Source organism: Sporobolomyces salmoneus (genome assembly GCF_050403485.1).
Source record: "Sporobolomyces salmoneus JCM6883 DNA, S_salmoneus_JCM6883_v1_ctg46, whole genome shotgun sequence".
NCBI classification, from domain to species: Eukaryota; Fungi; Basidiomycota; class Microbotryomycetes; order Sporidiobolales; family Sporidiobolaceae; genus Sporobolomyces; species Sporobolomyces salmoneus.
This window is the reverse complement of record NW_027481117.1, coordinates 1-23,648: the sequence shown is the minus strand read 5'-3', so window position 1 is coordinate 23,648 and position 23,648 is coordinate 1. Positions and strand designations below refer to the sequence as shown.

The following is a 23,648-nucleotide window of genomic DNA, read 5'->3' as shown; positions in this document are numbered from 1 at the left end:
CTTACGACCTGAAAGAGCTGAGCTACTGTGACGCTTGCTGAACCCTGCGAAGAAGGAAGGGAAAGGAAGATCTTCTCCAAACTTTTTCTTTGACTTTCGATCGGGGAATCTCGACTCTTTGCTTCCAAGCTATCGATCAACATGACCGATTCGACATCCACCTCTGCAGCAGATCTACCGCCGGCCACCTCAGCAGATCCAGAGCAGTCGACCTCTTCAGCGACTCCGCGAATCCGTCGAAAAGCTCCTCAACTCCTCGCCGACGAACTGATCGCAGAAGAGCTCATCTCTGGTGCACCATCTCGTAACGGAGGTCGTAAGCTCACCGAAGATCGAGACCCTTGGACTCACAACGCGTGGTAAGTCGCTTTCCCTCTCTCTCTTTGTTTGATCGTTCAACTTCAGCTGATCTCGAGTCCTCATCTCCCTCGCTCGTTCCAAAGGGATCAAGTAGAATGGGATCCTGAACTAGAACAATACGCCCTCGAAGCCGTCGAACGACAAAAGAAAGATCCAGTGCCGGAAGAGTTGCAGAAGAAATTCAATGAAAACCCTGCAGCTCAATGGGATCAGTTTTACGCCCACAATAAAGGTACTTCTGCTCTTTCTATCAGCACTTATCGAGTGAGGAGAGTGCTGATACAGCGAGAAATGAGGACAGATAATTTCTTCAAAGAACGAGCATGGTTACAAAACGAATTCCCGGAACTTGAAGCGGTTCTCCAACCCGATGTGCGTCCCTTCCCTCATCCTCACATGTGACTGAGCTGATATGTGATCGTACGTTCAGGCTGGACCGAAACGAGTCGTCGAAATCGGTTGCGGGAACGGAAGTACTCTCTTCCCTTTACTCGCGGCGAACCAAAACCCTGAATTCAAACTTCACGGCTATGACTACTCCTCTGAAGCCGTCAACGTCGTTCGAGTATGTCCCGGTTCCCTCTCCTCCTCTCCCTCCTTCCCTCCGTGCTAACGCTGATTGATGAGAACAAGAATTCCCCTTCGTTCGATCCAACCCATTTATCCTGTTCAGTCTGGGACCTTTCCTCCCCGCTCGGTTTACCACAAGACATCGCTCCAAACTCTGTAGACCTCGTTTCAATGATTTTCGTGTTCAGCGCTTTACATCCGAAGGAATGGGATCAGGCAGTTAGGAACGTTTCTCTCGTACGTCCCTCCCATTCCTCTCCTTCTTTCTCCCCCTCCCAGTCCGATTCTAGAGGTGATACTGATCAGAAAGTGAACGAGGAGTAGATGTTGAAACCAGGAGGAACTTTGTTGTTCAGGGATTACGGTCGAAACGATTTAGCTCAATTGAGGTTCAAGAAAGGGAGGTATATGCAAGAAGGACTTTACGTGAGGGGAGATAATACGAGGGTTTATTTCTTTGAACGAGGTAAGTTACTCTCTTTTTCCTCGTCTCTGCGATGAAAGCGGCGGGCTGATAAGCTTGAGAGTGAGTTTTAGACGAATTGGTGCAAATTTTCGGAGGGGTACGATCGGCGACAAGTACGAGCACGAACAAGGAAGCACTGGAAGCGGTAACGACAACTACAACAACCACTTCAGTCCTAGAGGAAGGCGATGAGAGTGGAACTTCAACTCCTTCAGAACTGCCGCCGCAAGTTGTCGAATCGACTTCCGAGCCCATACCGACCCCAGCCTCTAGCACAACAACAACAGAGAATAAAAGCGACAAATTGGATCTACTGCAGTTGGGAGTTGATCGGAGGATGATCTTGAATCGGAAGAGACAGTTGAAAATGATGAGAGTTTGGTTACAGGTGAGTTACTCACTTTTCGCTTCTTTTCACGCTCAGCGCGATGACTGATCGCTTTTCGCCATCAGGGGAGATGGAGGAAACCGTTAGAGGAATCGACCACAGCTCAAGCTTAGCTTTTCAGTGCAAAAGAAACGGGATTTTTCGCACTAGATTTGTCGAAGAGAGTTCTCGCTCCCATACTGTACATGACGAGCGTCTTCCCTCCGATGTGAAGAACGATGTATATTCGCTTTATGACAAAACAACAACACTTCAAAGCCCAAGACCCTTCAGAACCCCCAAACCTGCTTCCTTCTTGCTTACTGGCGTCCCTCCGCTGCTGTCTCTCCGTCTCCGTCTCCATCCTTCGGTCCGATCCCCCGCCCCCTCCCCCTCAATCCCTCATACCAACCTCTTTCCATCCCGGCTTTCTCTCGATCTGGAGCATTGAAAGGTCCTTTCAGGGCTCCATAAAAATGTTGTTCGACTTCGGTTCGGAAAGTGATGATTGGGTCTAAGGGGGGAGTGTGGGAGGTACAAAGGGAGAGGAAATGACGATGACCTATTGCGCCACGCACGAGTGAGCGTTAACGAACGAGTGCGCATGAGTGCGACGCAGGAGAACAAAAGAGTAGAGGGGACAGTCCGGGAGAGATCGGAGGACACGGGAGGAGATGGGACGTACCAGCTGCTACATGTGTGATCTCGTCGTAATGGATAATCTCGAGTACTTGAGCAGTTCGTTCATCCCCTGCTTGTCGACAACGTTTAATTTGAATCGGGTTTGAATCTAATCCTCTAGCTTCATGTACCTACACGCGTTCCACCAAAACAAACGTACTCAATTGATATCTTCGAGTTCGAATGCTACGAGTGAAAGCAAGAGCGAAACGTACAAGATGTACGATCGCCAATCTCGAGAACAATGAATCTTTCGTTTCCTCGGCACTTTCCCACAACGCACCATGAACCTTCAAATCCCCGAACCTCGTTCCCAACTCGCCCAATCTCTCCTCGAGTAACGTGAAATGTTTCGCTTCATCCTCGGCAACTTTTAAGAAATCCGCAACAAAACTCCACTCCATCCTTTTCCCCTTCTTGCCGTCGTGAGTACCGAGTTTCCAATCGTGGAAACGACTAATACAATCAACGGCTAAATCGCAAGCCCATTGTTCGATCGCCGCCAACGAATGAAGTAACTTGATCCTCGAAGCGACCGAACCACCTTTTCCTCTCGATTGGATTTTCCCAGGGAGGACAGTTTGTCCGAATTGAGGGTCACGGAACGGAGCGGAGGGTTGAGGAGGATCCGTCGAGGGGGAGGAGAGACGAGTTAATTGACCGGAACGGAAGAGGGTCACGAGGTGTCGGATTAGGAGAACTTTCGTTGAGGGGGAAGGAGCGAGAAGGATGAGGCGACACCAACCAGCTATGGAAGAGGGCGTGGAGGGAGAGGAGGGAGATTTGGGAAGAGTGAGAGACGGAGAGGTATCGGAGGAGGAGAGAGAGATTGTGGAAAGGAGGGAAGAAAGGTCAATTGATCCAGGCCTCGGGGCACTGTCCGCAAATTCTGTAAGACGTCTTCGATAGGATCAACCTATTATTCTCTCGATAGAGCTGATCCAATCAACGACTCACGTTCGCTGACCGCTCTAACTCCAAGAATCCTAAAATCCTCATCTCTCCCTCCCGGTGTCTCCACCCAAAGTTTCCCATCCTCTCTCACCTCAACCTTGTACGTACACGCAGTCGATCCCGTACTGTTACTACTCTTCCCATCGATCAAACCGTAATCGTATTGATGGAACGGACAAATGATGATCGGTTGATTCGGATTTAATCCCTCTTCTTCCTCTCCCTCTTCCTGCTCTTCTTCATCTGATAAAGGTTCAGAGAGTGTGAAATCCTCTATATCTCCTTGCTCCAAAGGTAATCCGAGATGTGGACATTCATTCGCGATTGAATACCATTTACTACTCCGAGTCGGCTCTTCTTCGTCGGTGTTGTTGTTGCTGCGGTAGATGAGGATTTGGGTATGGTTTGCCGGATTCGACCAGGAACGGAAGGAGAGAACGTAGCGATGAGAAGAGAGGAAGGAGGTGAGAGGTCCGATGGGAATGAAATCGGATTCCGGAGCGTGCATTCGAGTGACCAGTACGCTGCTCGTTCGAGCTGTGAGAGCAGCGGGTCGAGAGCGCTGAGGAGGAGGAGGCAGTTCAACTTCTTTTTTTCATCTCTAAGTTATTCACACTTTGACGCGACACGTCTTCTCCCTTCTCTTCTCTCTTCCGTCCACTTCTTCTCATCACCCTCGCCTCGCCACACTCGACGTGATGAGTTTCTACGGTCACAAGAAACAAGAATCGTCCTTTGGAGGAGGAGGAGGAGGATCATCATGGTCTTTACCTCCCTTACCTTTGTCCCAAACTCTCAGTTTACACCTCAATTTCGCCCTCAAAGGAGCTCAAGACGCTGTCCGGTTCCAAGTTGCAGGAGAGAAACTATCAATTGATAAGGTGCGTTCCCTCTTTCCTTCGTCCCTCCTCTTTCGAGTCGATGACGATGGGCTGAAACTCTCTCTCTCTCTCTCTCTCCCCCCACTAACTCAAATAGGTCGCTCAAGCGAACGTACTCAAATCGACATTGTTACAAGGGATCGTATTGATCTCTGCACTCCTAATCAAACCGATCCTACGTCGTTCAGTCGGGATCGTCGAAGGTTCTTCAACTCGTGGAGTCACTTCTTCAATCCTCTACATCCTCTTCCACGTACGCTCTCTCTCGTTACGTTCATCTGGCCTCTTGACGTGATCTCGAGCTGATACAGTTGTAGTGAGAGGTGTACAGGTGTTTTGGTTGTACCCTGTTGCAGGGATTGCGACTTATTACTCTGGACTCTTACGACCTTCTCCCGAATCGTCGAGGAGAGGTATCGCTGCGAGACAATCAAACCCACAGAACGCTGCTGGTGGTCAAATGTCGAAACTCGTTGCCGAGGTGAGTTTCGGATTTTCGCTCTCGGCTGCATTCAAGAAAAGGACGAAAAGCTGAGGAGAGCTTCGGTTTTACAGTCGTATCGTACACTCGTGACTATCAATTACTTTGCCGTGTATTTCACACTGAGGATGATCCCTTTCGTTGGTGGATTGTTCTCATTCTTGTACGCTTGTATCGTCGACGCTTATTACTGTTTCGAGTAAGTTCCTTCCCTCTTCTCTCACAAGCTCAATGGACTGACACAACTCCGAGTGCTTGTTGACGTTCCAGACAACATTGGTTACAAAACGGTTGGCCGTTCGACGATCGAGTTCGACAAATCGAGCAACGATGGGCCTATGCCCTCGGGTTCGGATTCCCCATCACGTTCTTATCTTGGTGGTCGTACGTCTCTCTCCTCTCTCCCATCTCTCCCTCTCAGTCGCGCTCGCTAACCCACTCTCTCGCGTTCGCGTGTATCGTTAGATCCGACCCAATAGTGAATCTCGCCATTTTCGCTCTCCTCTACCCCTTCTTCCAACTAACCTCGACTACTTCGATCCCTCAACCTCTCGACCCTTCCCTTCCCTCGACTTCTTCAACCGCAGCTTCTTTCCTCTCCGCCAATAACTCGAATTCGACTCCGGCGGCCGGAGCATCATTCTCGATTGCGGCAGCGGAAGGAGGGTCCGAAGATAGAGGACGGAGAGGATCTCCGTGGGTTCCGGAGAGAATGAGGGTGCTTGGAGGCGCGGAATTGGGGTATAGGTCTTTGAGAAGTGCGTTTGGAGGACCGGGAGGAGGAGGAGGAATGGGACCGGGAGCGAGGAAGAAGGATGCGTACGGTCATGGGCATGGAGGGGGAGTGAGATCTGGGAATCCTTATGGAGGAGGAGGATACGCAGCATCGACTCAACAAGGAGGAGGAATTGATCCGCACTCGCAAACTCAATCTTCGGCATACGGTTCGACCTACTCTTCGACTTCTTCCGCGAATGATCCTTATTCGGCAGCACCTTACGCAGGTCAAGTACCTCAAGCAACACCGCCGAGGAGAGGTCACGCAATGAACGACTCGACTTCGGCGACGAGCTCGACGAGTCCGTATGGGAACGCTTCGAGTCCTTATTCGAGAGCTGGAGGAGCGAGTGGAGTTAGTGGAATGGGAGGAGGGTACGGAGGCGATAGACATTTGGATAGTTTATTGAGAGCTGCGGGAGGGAGGAAGAAGGGAGATTAAGGAACGAGATTTGGGAGGTTTCGCATACGATCTTCTTTCTCTTCTCTTCTCTCTTTCGTTTTTTACTTCCATCTTTCCGGATAGACACTCTCATCGTCAAGAGTAGATCTTTTCAACATTCTTTTCCATGCCGTGCATTAAGAACCGATCATCACCATCAAATACAACAATCAGATACAAAACCCGAGACGTCTCCTCATTCGATACTAACCAACCACTCGTTGAACTTCTCCTTCTTCCCTTCCCTACTCCCCAAATAAACCTCTACACACCTCCTCCTCTCCTCCCTCCATTCCCTCAACACTTGCATCCCCTCGAATGTACTCCCTCTCAATTCAATCCCTCGATTGTTCTCTTTCCATCGATTCGAAGCTTGTAAGAACGCTTCTCCTACTTCGAACGTGTAATCGGGGAGGATCCAATCGTTTGCTACTAGTAATGGGTTGTTGTGGAGGGGAGAATAACGGAAATTTGGGGCCCGACGACCAGGCGAAGAGGAAGAAGAGGAGGAGGAGGTGGAGATGAGAGTTCCGATTTTGGCGGATTCTGTATCGAGTGAAAGTCGTTCAAGGGAAGAAACATGATCGAATAAAGTATCTATTGAACGAATTAATTCGAGTCGACCAAGTTTAGTTCCCGATCCGAAATGAATCGATTCGAGGTTCGGACAATTCGACGAGAGAGAAGTCATGAATTCTTGATCGACTTTGTGGAGTTCGAGGAACAAGTGTTTGAGACGAGGAAACGATTTCGTTCCACCGAAAGAAGTGACGAATCCTTTACGAACGTGACGAATCGAGAGCGAGACGAGCGAGGAAGGGAAATAATCGAGTCCTTTCGAATCGTGATGGGCTAGTTGATCTCGATCTTGAGCTAGGGATGTGTTGATTCCAATTCCTCCTCCGGACCAATCATCGATTTCGAGGGAATGTAGGTTAGGGAACGCTTCGAAGAATCCTCTTTCCGGGTCTTTGAAAACTTCTCCGATGAGTACAAGGTGTCGGATTCGAGGAAACGAGAGAGTGGGGTTGGTGATGAGGAGGGAATCTGAACCAATCTCGAGTCGAAGGCTTAGAAGGGAAGGACAAAGTTCGAGGAGTTTGAAGAGGTTTTGTTGGAGATCTCGAGAGTCGGAACGAGTCGTTCGAGCACAACGAGCGGACCAGAGGATGAGTTCGAAATGGGTGAGGTGTCGTAGATGAGGGATCAAGGGCGAAGTCGGAGGAGAGGAGAGATCGAGTTCGTTCAAGAGGATCAAAGTTAAATTTTCGTCCAATTCGAGTCGCTTGAGATTGTCGAGTTTCTTGAAGACTTCAACGAGTTCTTCCGGTGTGATATCTTCCAAATGGTATCTCCCTCCCATATGAACCCTACTCCTGACCGCTGGAGTCGCGAACCCCTTCATTCGGAGCGAAGTGACGGTTCTCGTAAAGTCTGGAACCGTCCTCACTTCCTCATTGAATCGATTCAACCCTTTTCGTCCCTCGATACTCTGGTAACTGTGCTTGAACGAGCGGTAAAGAGGAAGGAAAGCGCGAGAGAGGAGTGGGGGAGCGGGAGGAGGAGGGGGATCTGAATCGGATCCCGATGTTTTCGAATAGGCGAATTCGAGGACGAGACAGATCAACTCGTAGGGTAAGTGAGGGAAGGGTCGTATCCTGGCGATACGTTTCTGTTCCGCCTCCTCCTCCTTGCGTCGAGTGGACTTTGTCTTTTGTTTCGGTTCCGGTAGAGTGAAGCCTTCGTAGAATTCGTGCTCTGAATCGTCTGATGAGTCCACGAGAACTACAGTAGCTTGGGAACGGTCTGCGAGAACTCTGGATCCTTGACGAGTCAACATGTCGGAAAATGGAGAGAGAAAGAGCGCGTCCGAATCTCAGCACTGTCATTCGTCTCTCGAGTCGTGTTCTGTCTGGTCGCAATCGCTTTGCATTCATTTGCGAGCGTTTCATGAGGGAGTCAAGCGAATAAATAAGAAAAATTACAGAGGAAAATCATTTTTACAACATTTGCCAACTCGAATCTCCCGTCGTCTGTCTCTCAAGCTGCAGTCTACTGCCAGTATTCGAAGAATGTACCGAATTCGAACTCTGTCTTCTCGTCGGTCCATTCGGTCTCCCCTCCCTGATGGAGACGGCATCATCGAACGAATTCGAAAGGATTGAAATTGGAGACTCAGATCTCGGGCCAGCTGGAGGAGGTGGTTTTCTCCTCACGGCTTGAAAAGTCGGAGGTACACCATTCACGAGGGATGGAGAGGAGGTGTAAGAAGAAGAGGAGTCACTGAAATCGAGGAGAGTGTCGATAGGGGGACCGAACGGAGGGAGAGAAGGTTTTCGAGGGAGAGGAGGGGGGACGGGTTTGCGAGGAGACGAGGAACTGCGTGTGGTGTGTTGAGAGGAGATAGAAGCTGCTCGGGATCGTTCGGGTACGGTTGGAGGGATGAAAACACCATCTATTCGAGAGAAGTGTTTTTTAGCACGAGTTTGAGAAAAGAGAGAGGTGTAGTAGCTCACGTTCATTGTTCCACCAAGCTCGTTGATCGTCTGAAGGCGGAGGAAACTCTAGTTCGTTCGATCCATGCGCTAAGCGAGTAAGCTTGTCGTCGAGTTTCTCATCCGGTGAATGCTTGACGAGTTCGTGCAAGAGTTGTTTTCGAAGTGTCGAACGTTTGATCAAGTCGACACTCCTAATCGAGGCTCGGAAGATCGCATACACTGTGAAATGAGGCGACCGTGTCAGGGCAGGGACGCTACGAGCGGAGGAGAGTGATGCGAGGACTGACCTGGTCGATGATCTGAGCTGTGTAATTCTGCTCGAGAGTATCGACTCACGTCCATCCCTTGCCCTTTGTAGATGATACGATCTAGAGTGTCACTCGTCATGTGTCAGTTACCTTGCGAATCTGAGCAGAATAGACGAGCGCACCTGTGTAAGCTGGAACTCGCATCTTTTCTGAAGTATCATAAGTATCCGTCCCGTTATCGTATCTAGATCGAATCAACGCTACCGGCAAGTTAGTGGAGTTTCCATACATATCAGCGAGAGGCGTCGACTGACTTGTAAGTAGGTCTAAACAGAATCGGCGCTTCAGAAAATCCTTTGAAGACTTTTTTCGCTTTCATTGCTTGACTCAGCTGTAGAACTCGCAGCGTGACCATCAGTGAGAGACACGCAATCGAGTGATGGAGACGGTGTCAGCTTACTTGATCTGCCGCGAAAAGCTTTTCGTACTCGTCGTTCTCTGCCAAAGGTCTCGCTTCTTCATTCGTCATATTGATTCGATAATTCGTATCCGCCGCCCAAACGATATTACTGAGGAACCGGTTGCGATCAACAATCGTTTCGAAAGTAGACGGCTGAAAGGAAACGAGGACTCACTCGTGATCAACGATCATTTTCCCTCGAGCGAAATGTAGACCTTCGCTAATCGTCGAGTAGTCTTGATTTCGCTCTTCGACGTTCGAGTGACCGGCGGCGAGATGGGCAGTGAGGAAACAGAATGAGGTTGAGCGGAAATCGAGTCGAATCGCGACGGCTCCCTCTGCGAAAGAACCCTCGATTAGCTATCTACTCGAATGAGACATTCTCCATCCGACTCACTGTTTCCCGCCATCCCTTTCAGACCAGTCTGTAGTTCGAAAGAAGGCAGAAGACGTTAGCCTTGCAAAAGGAGAAACGTATTGAAGCGTTCGAACTGACCTTTTTCGTAGCAACCTCGACGTTCCTCACATCCCCGACGATATCTTTCAAGCACAATACGATGAGTGCCGTTCCAACCAGTTGACCGGATCGTAACAAGATGTAATCGGATTTCTTTTCTCCTGGTCGATTTTGGACGACGGTCATGATGTGTTGCTCCCATTTCCGTCTGCACGAATCGTCCTCATCAGTCTTGATCGATGTGGACAGGGCAAATGAAATACGTACTTCTTCTCGGGATCGGTAGCCATAATCATCTGAGGCGAAAGTGGAACGATTTCTTGAAACGCAAAGACCAAGAACGCTGGATCCGGTGCTATACAAGATCGCAACAACTGCTCCTTTCAGTGTCTTCCGTTTTCCGGGAGCGTAGATGAAAGAAGCAGAGAGACGAACCGTTCTCCGTCGGGAACAACCACGGTAACAAACTCTCTCCGCTCGGAGGTTTACCGTTCAGGTTGTAAGTCCCGACCCAGATCGTCGTTGGGTGATAGGTCGTGTATTCACTCGACCGTGCTTTGAGGTGAGCTCGGAGCGTGTCGTTGAGGGGATCGAAGATTCGAACTTTGCGGGAAGTTGCGAGGTTACCCTGAGCAGGACGCGAAAGGTGTCAGTCAAGAACACAGAGAGAGACTGGAAGGACGTACGAGTAAAGCATCGATCGCTTTCTGTTTCCCAGAATCGAAAAGTTGTTGCTGAAACACTCGATTCACACTGGACGCGATGGATGGCTTGAGTCAACAGATGGTCTTCCTCTCAGAAGCAGTCCACCACGTACCTCTTCGAAGCGTCGGATAGCATTCCCGCAAAGCTTTTCTTCCCACTCCTCGTAAAACTCGAATTGATCGCTCCTGTCCCGACGTAGGCTTTACTCAGAGCATCCCCATTCTACAAGCGGTCGAGTGGAAGTCAGACACCGCGGCCAAATTGAAGAGCCAAAGGAGAACTCACGTCAGCCCAGAGAGTACGATGAGCTGCCCATAGAGAAGCGTCGAGACCTGCTAGGGATGGATCGGTTGTGTTGCGAATGAAGGAGGCGAGTGCGAAAGAGGAAAGGGAATCTTGCACGGCGTTTGTCCGATCTAAGCACTGTTCAAACGAGTTGAGAGTTGAGAACGGTTCAATGAAACAAAGGTTGAGTCGAGGGGGGAAAGCATACATCTGGCAACACTATCCCTGATCAGCTCTCGACTTTGACGAGTTGCTAAGCAAAAGAAAGTGCTCACCTTTGCAATTCGTTCTAAAGATCCCGCTCTGTTTCATCACGACGGTCGCCTCTTCCTCTCCATCTCTTCCCCTCTCGACTCCAATGACACACGCCCCGAATATCTCCTCTTTCCCTCCCAGTTCATCTTGTAACGCTTTTCTGACTCGTTCAATCCCTCCAACCATTCGACTAACGAGATGAAAATCAAAATCGGTCCATTCGACTCTTTCCCCAATATTCTCATCGACTTCTTTCGCCTTCTTGAGATGTTCGAGGTACGAACGAGTCAAAGCTGATTCTCCTTCTTTCTCGCGAGAGAGGAGGTTCAGGATTTGAAGGGTTTTGACGGGTGGTTGAGGGTAGGTTTCGAGGAGATCTTCGAAATGACGGATGAAAGCGGGCAGGGAGGCTTCGAGAGGGCGGGTGATGGTGATCTTGGGGTTGAGAGGAGATCCGCCTTCCTCCCAGAAGACTATGGATCGAGAAGTCATTTCAGCGAAGAGCGAGATTTGAGTGAGAGAGGAGTAATTACTCACGAGGTACTGAACCCCTGGTCTGTACGTAGGAGAAGCACAGGTTCTCTGTCCTGAGTATTGTTTCCGTCTGTCAACAAGAAAAAAATGGAACCACGATCAAAACTTGAAAATGTCCTCGAGAATCCGATCTGTGCTGACCTCTACAAAATTTGCGACACCTCCTTCGTCGTCTACTCCTCTCACGTTGAACCTCGTTCCAGCTCGCTTCCATCCAAGTCGACTGACGAGACTCAAAATTGCCGGTTTCCCTGCGAGGTTGATTTCGTAGACTCCGACGAATCCTTGGATCGCGAGTACGAGGAACCCTTGCTGATCGAAGATAGTCCTCGCCGGTAGAGGTAACGAAGATCGAAACGAAAGTAGCGGCGAAAGAAGGAAATGATTGTAAAGGAATCGTTTATCGTGCGTGAACAACGACGAACTGTACCCATCTTCCTCTTCCCCTAATTCCGCCGCTTCTCCCGCATCAGTATCTTTCGCTTTCTGTCTCGCTTGTTGTTCTTGAACCCTCTGAATCCTCGCTTCGAGTCGAGTCGAAATATCGAATTGTTGATTCTTCCCTACTCCCGAAGCGAAATAGAACGACTGGTTCGACAAGATCTTTTTGATTTGTGCGCAAGGATGTTCTTGACCGACGAGGGAAGGATCCGCTCGAGTACTTTCGTCCGTGTAACTACTCACGCTCGGATCGAAAGAAGCTCCTCCTTGGGTATTCGAGGCGTTGAGAGGCGCACAGAGGTAGTCGTACGCGGAAGAGGAGAGGCAGTAGAAGTCGAGGGAGAGGATACGAGAGATCGGTTCGGTACCGACTCCAGTGAACGGCGAAGATGAACGCGAAGAAAGTCCGACGGGGGAAGATGCCGTGATGACAGAGATGAACGTCTCTGTTTCCGCGATAGGGGTTCAGCTTGACATCTTCAACCGTTCGCTGTAAAGGGGAGCTGTGACTGACCATTTCCGACGTTCAAGAGACCCAAACTCCCTTTCACCGATCCATTGACCATTACTGCATTGTTCCAATTCACGTCATTCTTCGGTAGTAACTCTACGACGACTGCTGGCTGTTCATGATCTCCAGTTGTAGGTGGTCGAGAAACAGAGTTGACTGAAGGAGTTGAAGAGGTGGGGGGAAGTTTGAGCACGAGGGCGTAATCGTGTGAGCTGAGGATGAGTGTACGAGGATCCCTGATCAGGTAGACTTGTAACAGCGAGCTCATCTCAAGGTGGTGGAGAGGAAGGAGGGTGAGAGTTTCGAAAGAATTATTCCTCGTCATCTTAGAGCTCGTCCTGCCTCTGCTACTTTGCTTTAAAGTTCTCCCTGATCGTCAACGAGAATGCCAGGAATCACGAATATCAACAACTTGCCGGAACTGAACGCTCTCCTCAAGGCGAACGCCAACAAACTCGTCGTCGTATGTTGTCCTCTCGCTCGAACCCTCTCACAACGTCAATCGGCGGTCAGTACCAGCTTGAGAGCCGTCACGGATAGGGGTGGACTAGATGTCGAATAGAAGGTTGTTGCGAGTGACGAGGGAGCTAGGCGTATGTTGACTGACAGTGCTAGGCTACTCAGGGTCGATGGAGAGCTCGCTAGGGCTACAAGGAGTACAATCCGACTTGTAAGAGATGGACGGGACCCGGGAGAACGTCGATGGGAGCAACTCGGAATTTTCAAGCTCGAGGATACTGACCTTTTTCGTCCTTCGCTCCGTGTCAGATTGATTTCAAGGCGGAGTGGTGTGGGCCATGCGTACGTCTTCGTCTCTCAGGCCTCTGTGGGCTATCAACGTGAAGCTGATTCTCGATTGCCCTCAGCATGCGATTGCGCCGGCCTTTGAGGCCCTTTCAAAAACTTACGCTTCGACCACAACCTTCGTCAAAGTCGATGTCGATAAGGCTTCTGACGTATCACGAGCGTATCAAGTACGAGCGATGCCTACATTTGTCTTCATCCTTCGGGAGCGGAAAGTTGGAGAAGTGAAAGGAGCGGATCGAAATGCGTGAGTCGATTGTCCCTTCCCTGAACCCCCCTTCACTCTCCTACATTCTTCTACACCATCTACACGACCCTGAAATGTCTATAACACCCGAGCTCACCGATCAATCGTCGAGAATAGCCTGGAAGCAGCGATCAAGCAACATTCAGCTGGAATCTCGTCGAATTCTTCCTCTGGATCCACTTTCCCCGGACAAGGAAACACGCTCTCCGGCACGCCAGTACCGACAGAAGCTCCTCCTCCCGAAACAAACTACGTCAAGTATCTGTTCATCGCCCTCGCCGTCTATTTCTGGTATCGATGGAGCGTCAACTCGTAGGACGTCGCGGCTCTGCAACATGACGGGATATCAAGGAGGACAAGAGAGTGGCTGGAGAACTGTAGCGTGCGGGCAATAGACATGGGAGAGCGAAGGAGCGTTTTGTTCAGTTTTCATTTTCGATTTTGTATTTTCTGTGCTTTGTATCCGGATCAGGTCACTTCCGTTTCAGTTCAAAACATCCTAGGGATCATATCCTTGTCTCGGGAGAGAAGCTTGCGACGAGTGGTGACAAATTCGGATCTCTTCTTTCATCTCCCGATCGCCTCGCCTCATCTTTCTCGGTTTCCGGTTTCGACTTGTACCAAGAAGGGAAGGGGTTACAGAATCAATGATACCCGCACCGCGCAGTTCAGGCGGCCTACTGAACGATTTACTTCGAGATCTCGCTCATGTCGTAAGTTAACCCTCTCTCGAGCTCTCCCGCCTCTTACCCGGATTAGCTTATCAGATATTTGCGTGCAGACCACTCGTAAACGACCACTGAGGTTATTCTCCTCTTCAATTCCTGCCACTTCACCCTTACCGCCTCTTCGTCGATCTCCATTCTCCCCTTCCTCCCACTCTTCCTCTTCCTCTCCTCGTGCGATTCGGACCTCTCGGCTACTGCCACTCCTTCAAGCGACCTCCCCTACAGCCCGATCTTTCCTCCGCAACTCTTCCTCTTCGACATCGGCTCCCCCTCCTCGAATCGATTCTCTCGAACACCTCTTCCAATTCAGACGGCATCTCGGTGAAGCTACCCCTGCAGAAGTCGTACAAGCGTGGGAATCGGGGAGTCAGCTATGGGACGAGACGAAACAGACGGAAGAGGGACAAAAGTTGTTAATCGAAGATGAACAATCTTGGAAACTTTACTTGAAAGCGCTAGCAAGTCAAGTAGGATCAACAGAAGGGGAGAGTCTGAGTCAAGGGCTGAAGAAATTGACGGAAGCTGAGGGGAGACGGAATAAAGTGTTGGAGGAAATGAAGTGGAAATCTTCAATTTATCCTGAACCTTCGACTACAACCTCTACTTCTACCGATTCGACTCCACCTCCAACTTCTACGTTATCGAAACTATCACCATCCGGTTTGATCTCGGCATTATTCTCTTCATCGACTTCGAGAGGGAAAGGCGGCGAAGCGAAAATCAAATCGACAGGTTCTTTCGGTTCTTGGTTGAACAACGGCAATTCGAATTCTGGTGGAGCTACGGCATCGGAACCGATCCGAGTTGTAGTCGAAGAAGCAAAGAGTCCATTGGTTTGGAGAATCGTTAAATTCGTCGCAGTTACCGCACTTTACTCGTTCTTATTGTGAGTTACTCTCTCTTTTGACTTCTCATCGCTCTCAAGCTAACGGAAATGCCCCCCAGACTATCGCTACTATCCCTCTTGATCGATTCCTCCGGTATCCTCCGCGCAACTCAACAACAAACTCCCTTTGCCGCCGTTCCCGCCCCTAACCCATCCGACCCTTCCGGTCGAGGTACGACATTCAAAGACGTTCATGGAGTCGAAGAAGCTAAACACGAGTTATACGAAATCGTCGAATTCCTCAAGGATCCCAAGAAGTTTGAGAAACTAGGAGGTCGATTACCTCGAGGAGTACTCTTGACGGGGCCTCCTGGAACGGGAAAGACTCTGTTGGCGAGAGCTGTTGCGGGTGAAGCAGGAGTCGCGTTCTTCTCGGCTAGTGGAAGTGAATTCGATGAGAGTGAGTTCGCATCTTTCTCTTCTCTTCTTCACATTCTCCTTTTCTAACACGAGCGCGCGATAGTGTACGTCGGAGTTGGAGCTCGTCGTATTCGTGAATTGTTCGCTGCAGCAAGGAAACAATCCCCAGCGATCGTTTTCATCGATGAATTGGATGCGATTGGAGGAAAACGAAAAGCGAGTGATCAACACTTCCACAAACAAACTCTCAATCAACTCCTGACGGAACTTGATGGCTTCGCCACTGGAGAAGGGATCATCTTGATCGGCGGTTAGTACCTTTCACTCTCGTTTCTCAATCCTCACTCAAGCTGATTCAAAACTCGTTCTCGTGAGATTAGCTACGAATTTCCCCGAATCACTCGACAAAGCTCTCGTCCGACCCGGTCGATTCGATCGACACGTCGTAGTCCCCCTCCCCGACGTTCGAGGTCGAATGGAAATCCTTCGACACCACCTCCGCAACATTGGATACGACAAACAGAACGTCGATATCTCGATCATCGCGAGGGGGACGATTGGGTTCTCGGGTGCGGACTTACAGGCATTGGTGAATCAGGCGGCGGTCAAGGCGAGTGCGGATGGAGCGAACGCGGTACTTGGAAACCATTTCGAATGGGCGAAAGAACGAGTGAGTCGACTTGCTAGATGTTATAAATGCGCGGTCACTGACGAAGATGCATGTGTGTGTAGATCATGATGGGAGCTGCTCGAAAGAGTGCTTACATCACTCCGGAGAACAAATTGGCGACTGCCCGTCACGAAGCTGGTCACGCTGTGAGTCTTTCTTCTCTTCCGCTCGTCGTTGCTCCATCTGACTCGCATCCTTCGATAGCTCGTCGCTTTATACACTCCCGGTGCCTACCCTCTTCAATCGATCACTGTCGTACCTCGCGGAAACGCATTGGGTTACACATTGATGCTTCCCGAAATGGACAAGAACTCTCATTCATTCGCTGAATACCGGGCTAAACTCGACGTCGCCATGGGTGTGCGTCGAAACAATCTTATAATCGTGCCGTGGACGGTTCTCTGATTGTTGTTGTTTCGTTTCGCACAGGGTCGAGCTGCCGAAGAAATGATGTACGGTAAAGACAACGTCACGGACGGAGCTTCATCCGACATCCAAAACGCTACAAATATCGCCTCTGCCCTTGTTCGTCGATTCGGATTCTCTCCCAAAGTTGGACCTGTTTCCTACTCCGACTCTGCCGATTCTCCTGCTCCTTCGCAAGAAACCATGAGGGAGATCGACAACGAAGTGAGAGGGTTGATTGAGGCTGCCGAAGTGAGAGCGAAGGATCTGTTAGAGGAGAAGAAGCAAGAGTTGGAGAGATTGGCGAAAGCTTTGGTCGAATATGAAACTCTCGATTCGAATGAGGTACAAAGAGGTAAGCTCACTCTACTCTACACATCACTAGCTGTTCAGTGTTGACACTCGCGTGAGCTTACAGTGATCAAAGGAGAGTCACTGCCAGACCGGATTAAAGTAGAGTAGACTCGACTCAACAAAAGAAACTCCCGCTTTGTAGTAATAGTGTTTTTCGTTCTTCTTGTTTTAAATCGCATTCGCACCTTCTTACTATTCTCATTCTCTTCGACCGAGAGTGATGTCCTTTGGCAAGAGCGAGAGAGGGATGAACGAGAGAGCCGAGCGCGAGTGAACATCTCTCTCTCTTCTTCCTCCAACAATCTCACGTCATGGTCACTCAATCTAGCGGAGTTGCAGGCATTCCTGCCCAGGGTGAGTCTACAATACTCTCACGTCAGACTAGTGCTCACTCTCTCGTCGTGCTGTAGGAGTTGGATCTCTTCAATCCTTGTTACGTCGACTCGAAGCTGCCACGTCTCGACTAGAAGATATCGCCATGACTCAAGCTACCGCCGGTGGCATGCATCATCAAGTAGCTCCTGGTGCCTCTGCTGTCGCTGCATCTTCGAGTGCAGTTCCTTCGACTCAGACGAATCAATCCTCGGCCTCTCAGTCTGCTCCACCTTCTGAGCCGAAGCAAGTCGTTAAACTCGCGCCTCAGGTCGAAGCGTATGAGGATTTGATTCAGGGTCCTTTGACGAATTATATCAATTTGAGTAAAGAGTTGGGAGGATTGATCGCTGAACAAGTTGAGTCTCCCCCTCTTCCTCGCCTCTCTCTCGCCCTGAAGCTGCTGTTTCTTGAGAACTGACATGCCGACATTTGATGTAGGCTCAACAAGTAGCGAATGGATTCCTCGCTCAAAAAGACTTCATTCAACTCGCATCGGAATGCAAGAAACTCGCTACTTCGTCTCCTGACTATGCAAAGATTATCGGTCCTACTCAATCGGCACTCATGGCTGTTATCGATATGAAGGAGAAGAACCGAGGGAGTAAAGAAATGAATCAGTTGACTGTAGTTAGTGAGGGAATTCCAGCGCTGGGTTGGGTCACTCTCGTTAGTTCTCCTCCCGCTCATCGGGGATCGATGCAGCGTCTAATACATGCTCTCGATAGGACAATCTCCCTGGTCCTTACGTCAACGAGTTCAAGGATAGCGCAATGTTCTGGGTCAACCGAGTGATCAAAGAATACAAAGAATCGTGAGCTTCATCCTCTCCCGCCTCAGATCACTCGTTCAGGATCAGCCAGAATTGACGATCTCGAGAGTCGCTAGTAACCCTAAACAAGTCGAATGGGCTCGAAGCTTCATCACTCTCCTCGAAGAACTTCGAAAATACATTATGCAACATCACACCACTGGATTAACTTGGAATCCCAAGGCGAGTTCTCTCCTTCGCTTAAGCTTACTACCATTGCTTATTCGTCCAAGTAATTCGCAGGGTGCTGATCCACTGACTTACAAGCCTTCCTCCTCTTCCTCGTCGTCTTCTCCTTCAACCGGAAATGCTGGCGCTCCTCCTCCCCCTCCGCCTCCACCTCCTCCTCCTCCCGCATCAGACGCTCCTACTTCCTCATCCGCTGCTCCAGCTGCGCCTGCCGCTGGGGATATGTCGAACGTTTTCGCCTCGTTGAATCAAGGAGAAGATATCACGAAATCTCTGCGAAAAGTCGATAAATCCGAAATGACTCACAAGAACCCAACCCTCCGCTCTACTGGTGTTGTACCAACCGCTGGAGCGTCCTCGGCGGGGGGAAAGGGACCTCAGAAACCACCAAAACCTAGTGCGATGCAGAAGAAACCGGCGAAGACAGAATTGGAGGGGAATAAATGGAATATCGTCAGTCTATTCACCGCTTCCCTTCTTACAGAGTCATCGAGCCTGCATATTGACGCCTTCGGTTTCTGCTGCATTCTCGGGTTTTGTAGGAGAATCATGAAAACAATTCTTCGATCGTATTGGAACAAACCGAGATTAACCAGATCGTCAACGTCTTCAACGTGAAATCTTCGATCATTCAGATCAAGGGTAAAGTGAACGCTGTCAATCTCGGTACTTATCTGCTCTTCTCTTCCTCTCTCGCTCGATGACTCAACTAATTCTCCTCGACGGCGCACAGTCAATTGCCCCAAGACTTCCGTCCTAGTCGATTCCGCCGTCTCCGCCCTCTCCATCTCCAATTCCCCCTCTTTCGTCGTTCAAATCCTCGGACAAATCCCGACTCTTCTCCTCGACGGTTGTGACGGTGGACAAATCTATCTCTCAAAATCTTCCCTCGATACAGAAATCATCAGTGCGAAATGTTCTGCCCTTAATATCAGTTTACCCGTGGAAGGGGAGGAAGAAGGGATTTTCGAGGAGAAAGCAGTACCGGAACAGTTCAAGACGGTCGTGAAGAATGGGAAATTGAGCACGATCGTTGTTGAACACTCGGGTTAGAGGATGGAGGTCTTGCTATATCTTGCTTTCTGTGTCTTCTTGTCGTCGTCAGTTGTCTTTTCTTTCAATCCAAACTCACTCTCAAAGAAGTTCTCTTTTTCGCTCCAAGCGTTTGCGCAGGGAGAGAGGGCTCACTGGGGAGGGTATACAGTTCAATTCCAACTGGGGATAGGGTATCAATAAACAGAGAAAGAGGAATAAGATCGAACGAAAACTAAGAAGCTCGAGACTGCTTCTTTCAAGGAGCATCCTCCCGCCTGCAGCCACCTGGTAAGAGATACTTCAACTCTTTTGCGTGCTCGACGACGTAATCCGGTATGTTGATCGCTGATTTGCTCCTACGAAAATCGAACGTCGAAAGAATAGTATCGAAGTTTCTTTCGTGGATGAAGACGGGAGGGATTCATCTTACGGTATAAGCTTAAGCTTCGTGATAAATTCTCTGTAGCTATAAGCTTCTGGCAACATGTTAAACATGTCAGATCCGCCGCAAATCGTTTCTTGGATCCTTTGGGGCCGTAGAAGAGCGGAGGGACGTGAACCGAGTCGATCGACGTGAGAGAACCCTTGAGCTTTCGTGACGAACTCGGAGAGGGTACGGAAACACCATCTGGGAGAGAAAGCTCAGTTGATGGAGGGAAAGAGTGAGATGCGAGCTGGGTGCTTACGAGCAATGCCATCCGCTATCGACTAGGATTCGATCCGTTACTTTGCCATGTCTGATTCCAAATTAACAGTCAGCGTTCTTCTTCTCAACACGAAAGCGTTTTGCGACGGAAGAACTGACCGATAATACTCTTCCGGATTCCTCCCTCTCTCTTCCCAAACCCAAGCTTGAGGTCTCCAACTCTCCATTTCCCCACCCAGTTCCCACTCGAACGAATACAAGAACCCTCTCATCCCCAAATGCAACGGACTCTCAAACTCGCACGCCTTCAACAACTCGACCGTTTTCCTACTCGGGATCTCGTCCAAATCACTGAAGACCATCACTGGTGCTGATTCCTCCTCCTCGTTCTCTTCACTAGAAACCGGAAAGTGTTCTTTGAGGATCTCAGTCATGCGAATCCGCATTTGAGCTTCCTGATGAAACGGATCTTCTCCTTTTTCCAATTCGTGGCCTTTGAACGTACGATACACGATCTTGGAGAGGTATGAAGCGAATCTCGGATCGTTCTCAAGTGCGTCGGGGAGGATGAGAGGTTTGGGGTGACCGGTGAAGGTAGTGTCCGAGTCGAGGACGAAAAATTTATCGACGATGGGGGATAACTCGGCGAGACGAACGAGGAAGAGATCCAACTCGGTAGAGAATATCACCTATCGAGACTCTAATCGTCAGCTCTAGATACAGTAGGGAACTGCGAGTGGTACTGACAGCATCCCAAACTTGTCGTTCTGAGCTCTTTCCTTCTCTCGCTTCCCACCCATGTAAGCGACACAGTTCCTTCGGTTCGAGATGTTCCGAGTAGTAATGTGGGATCACGATCGAAGGTGCTTCTGAACGATCCCATAAAGGTCGGAGGGAGTAGGCGACGGCACCACGAGGGAGAGCAGCGGAAATGAACCAACACAAAGAGAAGAACCCTGCGAGAGCGAGGAGAACTACGTAGCTCGGTCGCGACTTGAGGATTGGTGGTAATGTGATCATCACGTCGAGGTCATCGATGGGTCCGTGAGAGGGAGGAGGAGAGAAGAGAGCTTTCCCACTTCTCGGATCATCATCGACAAAGGGTTCTTCATCTACCACCACCTAATCGCGCTCAGTATGACTCACAATCCATTCGCAGATCCTCATCAGCTAGACTCTGTACGTTCCCATCACCCTTCCCTCTTTCATCCAAGGCGGTTCGAACTCAGTTCTCATCAATTGAACTTCTCTTGTGTCTCTCTCCCCTACCGCGTAGAACCCATTCGAAGATCCCTCTGTTCAATCAGGACTTCACTCGAACGCTCACGAAGACCCTTACGGCGGTTCGTCCCTCTACAAACAAGGTGCCGAATCGAGCTATTCCCTCCCCTCTCAGTCGAATCAGGCAGCTCCTTCAGGCGACGTACAACAGAGGTTAGATGATCTAGCGAGAAGGGAACGGGAATTGGCAGATAGGGAGAGGAATTTAACGGCGAAACAAGAACATATTCGAAAACAGTCAGTCTCTCTTACCATTCACGCGGCTCCGTGAGTTTGTTTCAGGTCTGACGAGACTATGTATACAGTGGTCGTAATAATTTTCCACCTGGTCCTTGGCCGCTCATTTACCACGATATCAAGTGAGTTCTCCTTCAAGAACGCTCAAGGAGACGTGCTCAGCTGAGACGGTTACTTTGTGTGCGCGCGCAGCGAGGAGATCCCAGAACAACATCGAGCGACAGTCTTGACCCTGTTCCGAGTCTGGTTGTTCCTCATCGTGACACTGCTCATCAATCTCGTCGCTGCGATCCTGTTACTCGTTTCGGGAGGTGAGTCTCATCGTACCTCAACCTGTTCTACCTGGACTCGACATTGACTGACCTTGTTGTGCTGTAGCTTCGAATGGAGGAGCGGATCTAGGTGCGGCAATTATGTATGTCCCCGTGATTGGCGTTTTGAGTTTCTTGCTATGGTGTACGGGCTCTCTCTTCTCTTCAGTCTGCTCGTCGAACTACGCGGTTGACTGAAAAGTGGTTTCCCGAACTCAGATCGACCCGTCTACAACGCCTATGCGAAAGAATACGCTTTCTTCTACTGTCAGTCTCTCCTTTCTCTCTTCTTTCTCTCGAGTCCTGCCCCTCCCGAGGGCACTGACCTTGATACACGCGTGGATAGACATGTACTTCATTTTCGCCGGCTTCCACCTCGCCTTCTGCGTCTACATGTTTGTCGGAATTCCTTCTTCCGGTTCGGGAGGTCTCATCAACCTGATCACGAGGTTCGCTTCGGGTTCGATCGTGACGGGTGTCTTCTGTATACTCGCTACGGTCGGATGGGCGTTGGAAGGATTGGCGAGTTTGTGGATGTACAAGAACGTGAGCTCTCTCTCTCTCTCCCTTGAAATCTGGTTCGGCGTACAGGGGACTCTCTGCTGAGACGAACGAGATTGTATTGTAGGTATGGGCTCATTCTCATGGAGAACAAGGACATTCCCTCGCGCAAGCGAAATCAGAGATTCAAATGTATGGGGTCAAACAATATCTTTTCGGAGGGAAATCGAAAGATCTACCGGTGAATACTTCTCAAGCATAAACGAGGAAGATGGGAGAAAGGGAGAGGAAGCGTGCGAGCAGGGGAGATCTTTTGGATTGGAGTTTTGTTTCTTTGCTTCTGTCTTGGAATTTCAGTATAGCTTATGTGCTTGTTGATCTGACCCTTTTGCGTGACCTTGCGTACTCGAGAAATACGTTGGCTGACCTGTCTCGAGCCCTCCGGGCCCATGAGAGTTGAGCGAGCGAATTCTCAACGGCCGGATCGAGCTGAGCTCTGTCGCTTTGACATTGTTGTTTCCCCTCAGACGTCGCCAGCGCTCGCGATTCGTCCAATATTGAGTCTGAGAGGCGGTCAGGGACGAGTTGCAGCGTCGAGACTCGCAAGAGATCATCACAGCGTTCCATTTCGACGAGCGATAACTGTTCCCATCCTCTCTTGAGCAAGCCCAGACTACTCGAGACCGTCATGGCCGTTACAACTTCTCGTCTCCGCTCTCCAGACCCTGAAGAGTCGGAAGGCGAGAGAACGCAAGCAGCTCGAACTTCGAAATCTGGAAAGAGCCGCAACAATTGAGCGCGCCCGCTGTTTTTCCCTCGGCCTCCATGACGCCGCGTCGGTCGAGAGTGCCACAGTCCTTCGTGACTGAACAAAGAGCTGAAGCGTCTCTCTAATCCACTTCATCGGTGGGAGTTTGCTGTACTGACAAGTCAGCGAGCTCTCGCCTTTTTGCTCTCGTCGTGGTTTCCCGCCATTTCGAGCGAGCTGCACGATACGGCTTCTCAGGGTTTCGACAGGGCTCGAGACCCCGAGCTTGACGCGTGAAGCGAAGCTGAGGATCTCTCGCAAGAACCCAACGGACGGGAAGAGAAAAAGGTATGTGTTTCCAGAAAGGATGTAGCAAACTTGACAAGGGAAGAGACTACATCGAGCAGAGGAGGAGGGGACTACGGGGGGAGAGGGAAACAGCGAACAAGAATCACAAAACCGCACTCAAACTCCGACCTCCTTGAGGCGACTCGATCTAGTAGACGCTTCCACGCCTCGATCCAGCCCTCCTCGAAGCGCGGGAAGAAGAACGAGCGAGTGACATCTCGTTCATGCCACGGGAGATGGATCCACGACGGGAAGAGTTGCGGCGACGAGGGGGAGGACGATCGAAATCTTCTTCCTCGGACGAGAAGTCGTCTTCTTCGTCTTGATCGTCATCGTAGGCGC

General features: G+C 50.1%; 11 protein-coding genes across 11 annotated transcripts; 6 read left to right on the top strand and 5 right to left on the bottom strand.

The window, feature by feature from the left end:
* Window positions 1-141: 141 nt before the first annotated feature.
* Window positions 142-1,897, top strand: JCM6883_000645 (class I SAM-dependent methyltransferase; the record flags this gene model as incomplete). The annotated part of the gene is made up of 8 exons (XM_076633867.1): window positions 142-359; window positions 444-592; window positions 662-732; window positions 791-925; window positions 994-1,167; window positions 1,255-1,396; window positions 1,468-1,784; window positions 1,850-1,897. 8 exons carry the CDS (start codon window positions 142-144, stop codon window positions 1,895-1,897), a joined length of 1,254 nt encoding a protein of 417 aa, XP_076486122.1.
* Window positions 1,898-2,083: 186 nt separating this feature from the next.
* On the bottom strand, window positions 2,084-3,906 carry JCM6883_000644 (uncharacterized protein; the record flags this gene model as incomplete). Its single annotated transcript, XM_076633866.1, has 4 exons — window positions 2,084-2,325; window positions 2,449-2,575; window positions 2,660-3,333; window positions 3,402-3,906. The coding sequence occupies 4 exons, from the start codon at window positions 3,904-3,906 to the stop codon at window positions 2,084-2,086; spliced, it is 1,548 nt and encodes a 515-aa protein (XP_076486121.1).
* A 190-nt stretch (window positions 3,907-4,096) lies between these two features.
* JCM6883_000643 (EI24 domain-containing protein) lies at window positions 4,097-5,979 on the top strand (the record flags this gene model as incomplete). The annotated part of the gene is made up of 6 exons (XM_076633865.1): window positions 4,097-4,279; window positions 4,377-4,532; window positions 4,611-4,760; window positions 4,835-4,959; window positions 5,031-5,144; window positions 5,226-5,979. 6 exons carry the CDS (start codon window positions 4,097-4,099, stop codon window positions 5,977-5,979), a joined length of 1,482 nt encoding a protein of 493 aa, XP_076486120.1.
* A 196-nt stretch (window positions 5,980-6,175) lies between these two features.
* Window positions 6,176-7,819, bottom strand: JCM6883_000642 (uncharacterized protein; the record flags this gene model as incomplete). The annotated part of the gene is made up of 1 exon (XM_076633864.1): window positions 6,176-7,819. The coding sequence occupies one exon, from the start codon at window positions 7,817-7,819 to the stop codon at window positions 6,176-6,178; it is 1,644 nt and encodes a 547-aa protein (XP_076486119.1).
* Window positions 7,820-7,979: 160 nt separating this feature from the next.
* INP53 (phosphatidylinositol-3-/phosphoinositide 5-phosphatase INP53) lies at window positions 7,980-12,641 on the bottom strand (the record flags this gene model as incomplete). Its single annotated transcript, XM_076633863.1, has 18 exons — window positions 7,980-8,434; window positions 8,496-8,696; window positions 8,765-8,845; window positions 8,908-8,969; window positions 9,040-9,116; window positions 9,186-9,294; window positions 9,361-9,523; window positions 9,583-9,610; window positions 9,682-9,850; window positions 9,910-9,997; window positions 10,078-10,270; window positions 10,329-10,395; window positions 10,460-10,569; window positions 10,633-10,763; window positions 10,908-11,360; window positions 11,425-11,491; window positions 11,563-12,308; window positions 12,377-12,641. 18 exons carry the CDS (start codon window positions 12,639-12,641, stop codon window positions 7,980-7,982), a joined length of 3,465 nt encoding a protein of 1,154 aa, XP_076486118.1.
* A 117-nt stretch (window positions 12,642-12,758) lies between these two features.
* JCM6883_000640 (thioredoxin family protein) lies at window positions 12,759-13,740 on the top strand (the record flags this gene model as incomplete). The annotated part of the gene is made up of 4 exons (XM_076633862.1): window positions 12,759-12,836; window positions 13,142-13,174; window positions 13,240-13,424; window positions 13,542-13,740. 4 exons carry the CDS (start codon window positions 12,759-12,761, stop codon window positions 13,738-13,740), a joined length of 495 nt encoding a protein of 164 aa, XP_076486117.1.
* A 331-nt stretch (window positions 13,741-14,071) lies between these two features.
* Window positions 14,072-16,935, top strand: YME1 (i-AAA protease YME1; the record flags this gene model as incomplete). Its single annotated transcript, XM_076633861.1, has 9 exons — window positions 14,072-14,137; window positions 14,206-15,038; window positions 15,098-15,438; window positions 15,502-15,708; window positions 15,779-16,068; window positions 16,131-16,214; window positions 16,273-16,428; window positions 16,498-16,828; window positions 16,892-16,935. 9 exons carry the CDS (start codon window positions 14,072-14,074, stop codon window positions 16,933-16,935), a joined length of 2,352 nt encoding a protein of 783 aa, XP_076486116.1.
* A 203-nt stretch (window positions 16,936-17,138) lies between these two features.
* On the top strand, window positions 17,139-19,252 carry SRV2 (adenylate cyclase-binding protein; the record flags this gene model as incomplete). Its single annotated transcript, XM_076633860.1, has 8 exons — window positions 17,139-17,181; window positions 17,238-17,557; window positions 17,641-17,868; window positions 17,928-18,013; window positions 18,088-18,193; window positions 18,254-18,652; window positions 18,742-18,865; window positions 18,933-19,252. 8 exons carry the CDS (start codon window positions 17,139-17,141, stop codon window positions 19,250-19,252), a joined length of 1,626 nt encoding a protein of 541 aa, XP_076486115.1.
* Window positions 19,253-19,490: 238 nt separating this feature from the next.
* JCM6883_000637 (uncharacterized protein) lies at window positions 19,491-20,900 on the bottom strand (the record flags this gene model as incomplete). The annotated part of the gene is made up of 5 exons (XM_076633859.1): window positions 19,491-19,590; window positions 19,665-19,862; window positions 19,921-19,971; window positions 20,040-20,569; window positions 20,628-20,900. The coding sequence occupies 5 exons, from the start codon at window positions 20,898-20,900 to the stop codon at window positions 19,491-19,493; spliced, it is 1,152 nt and encodes a 383-aa protein (XP_076486114.1).
* Window positions 20,901-21,017: 117 nt separating this feature from the next.
* On the top strand, window positions 21,018-22,472 carry JCM6883_000636 (secretory carrier-associated membrane protein; the record flags this gene model as incomplete). Its single annotated transcript, XM_076633858.1, has 8 exons — window positions 21,018-21,059; window positions 21,157-21,398; window positions 21,467-21,520; window positions 21,591-21,709; window positions 21,777-21,854; window positions 21,929-21,976; window positions 22,056-22,255; window positions 22,338-22,472. 8 exons carry the CDS (start codon window positions 21,018-21,020, stop codon window positions 22,470-22,472), a joined length of 918 nt encoding a protein of 305 aa, XP_076486113.1.
* Window positions 22,473-23,528: 1,056 nt separating this feature from the next.
* On the bottom strand, window positions 23,529-23,648 carry JCM6883_000635 (uncharacterized protein; the record flags this gene model as incomplete). The annotated part of the gene is made up of 1 exon (XM_076633857.1): window positions 23,529-23,648. A coding segment is annotated over one exon (120 nt), but the record flags the coding sequence as incomplete, so codon positions are not given.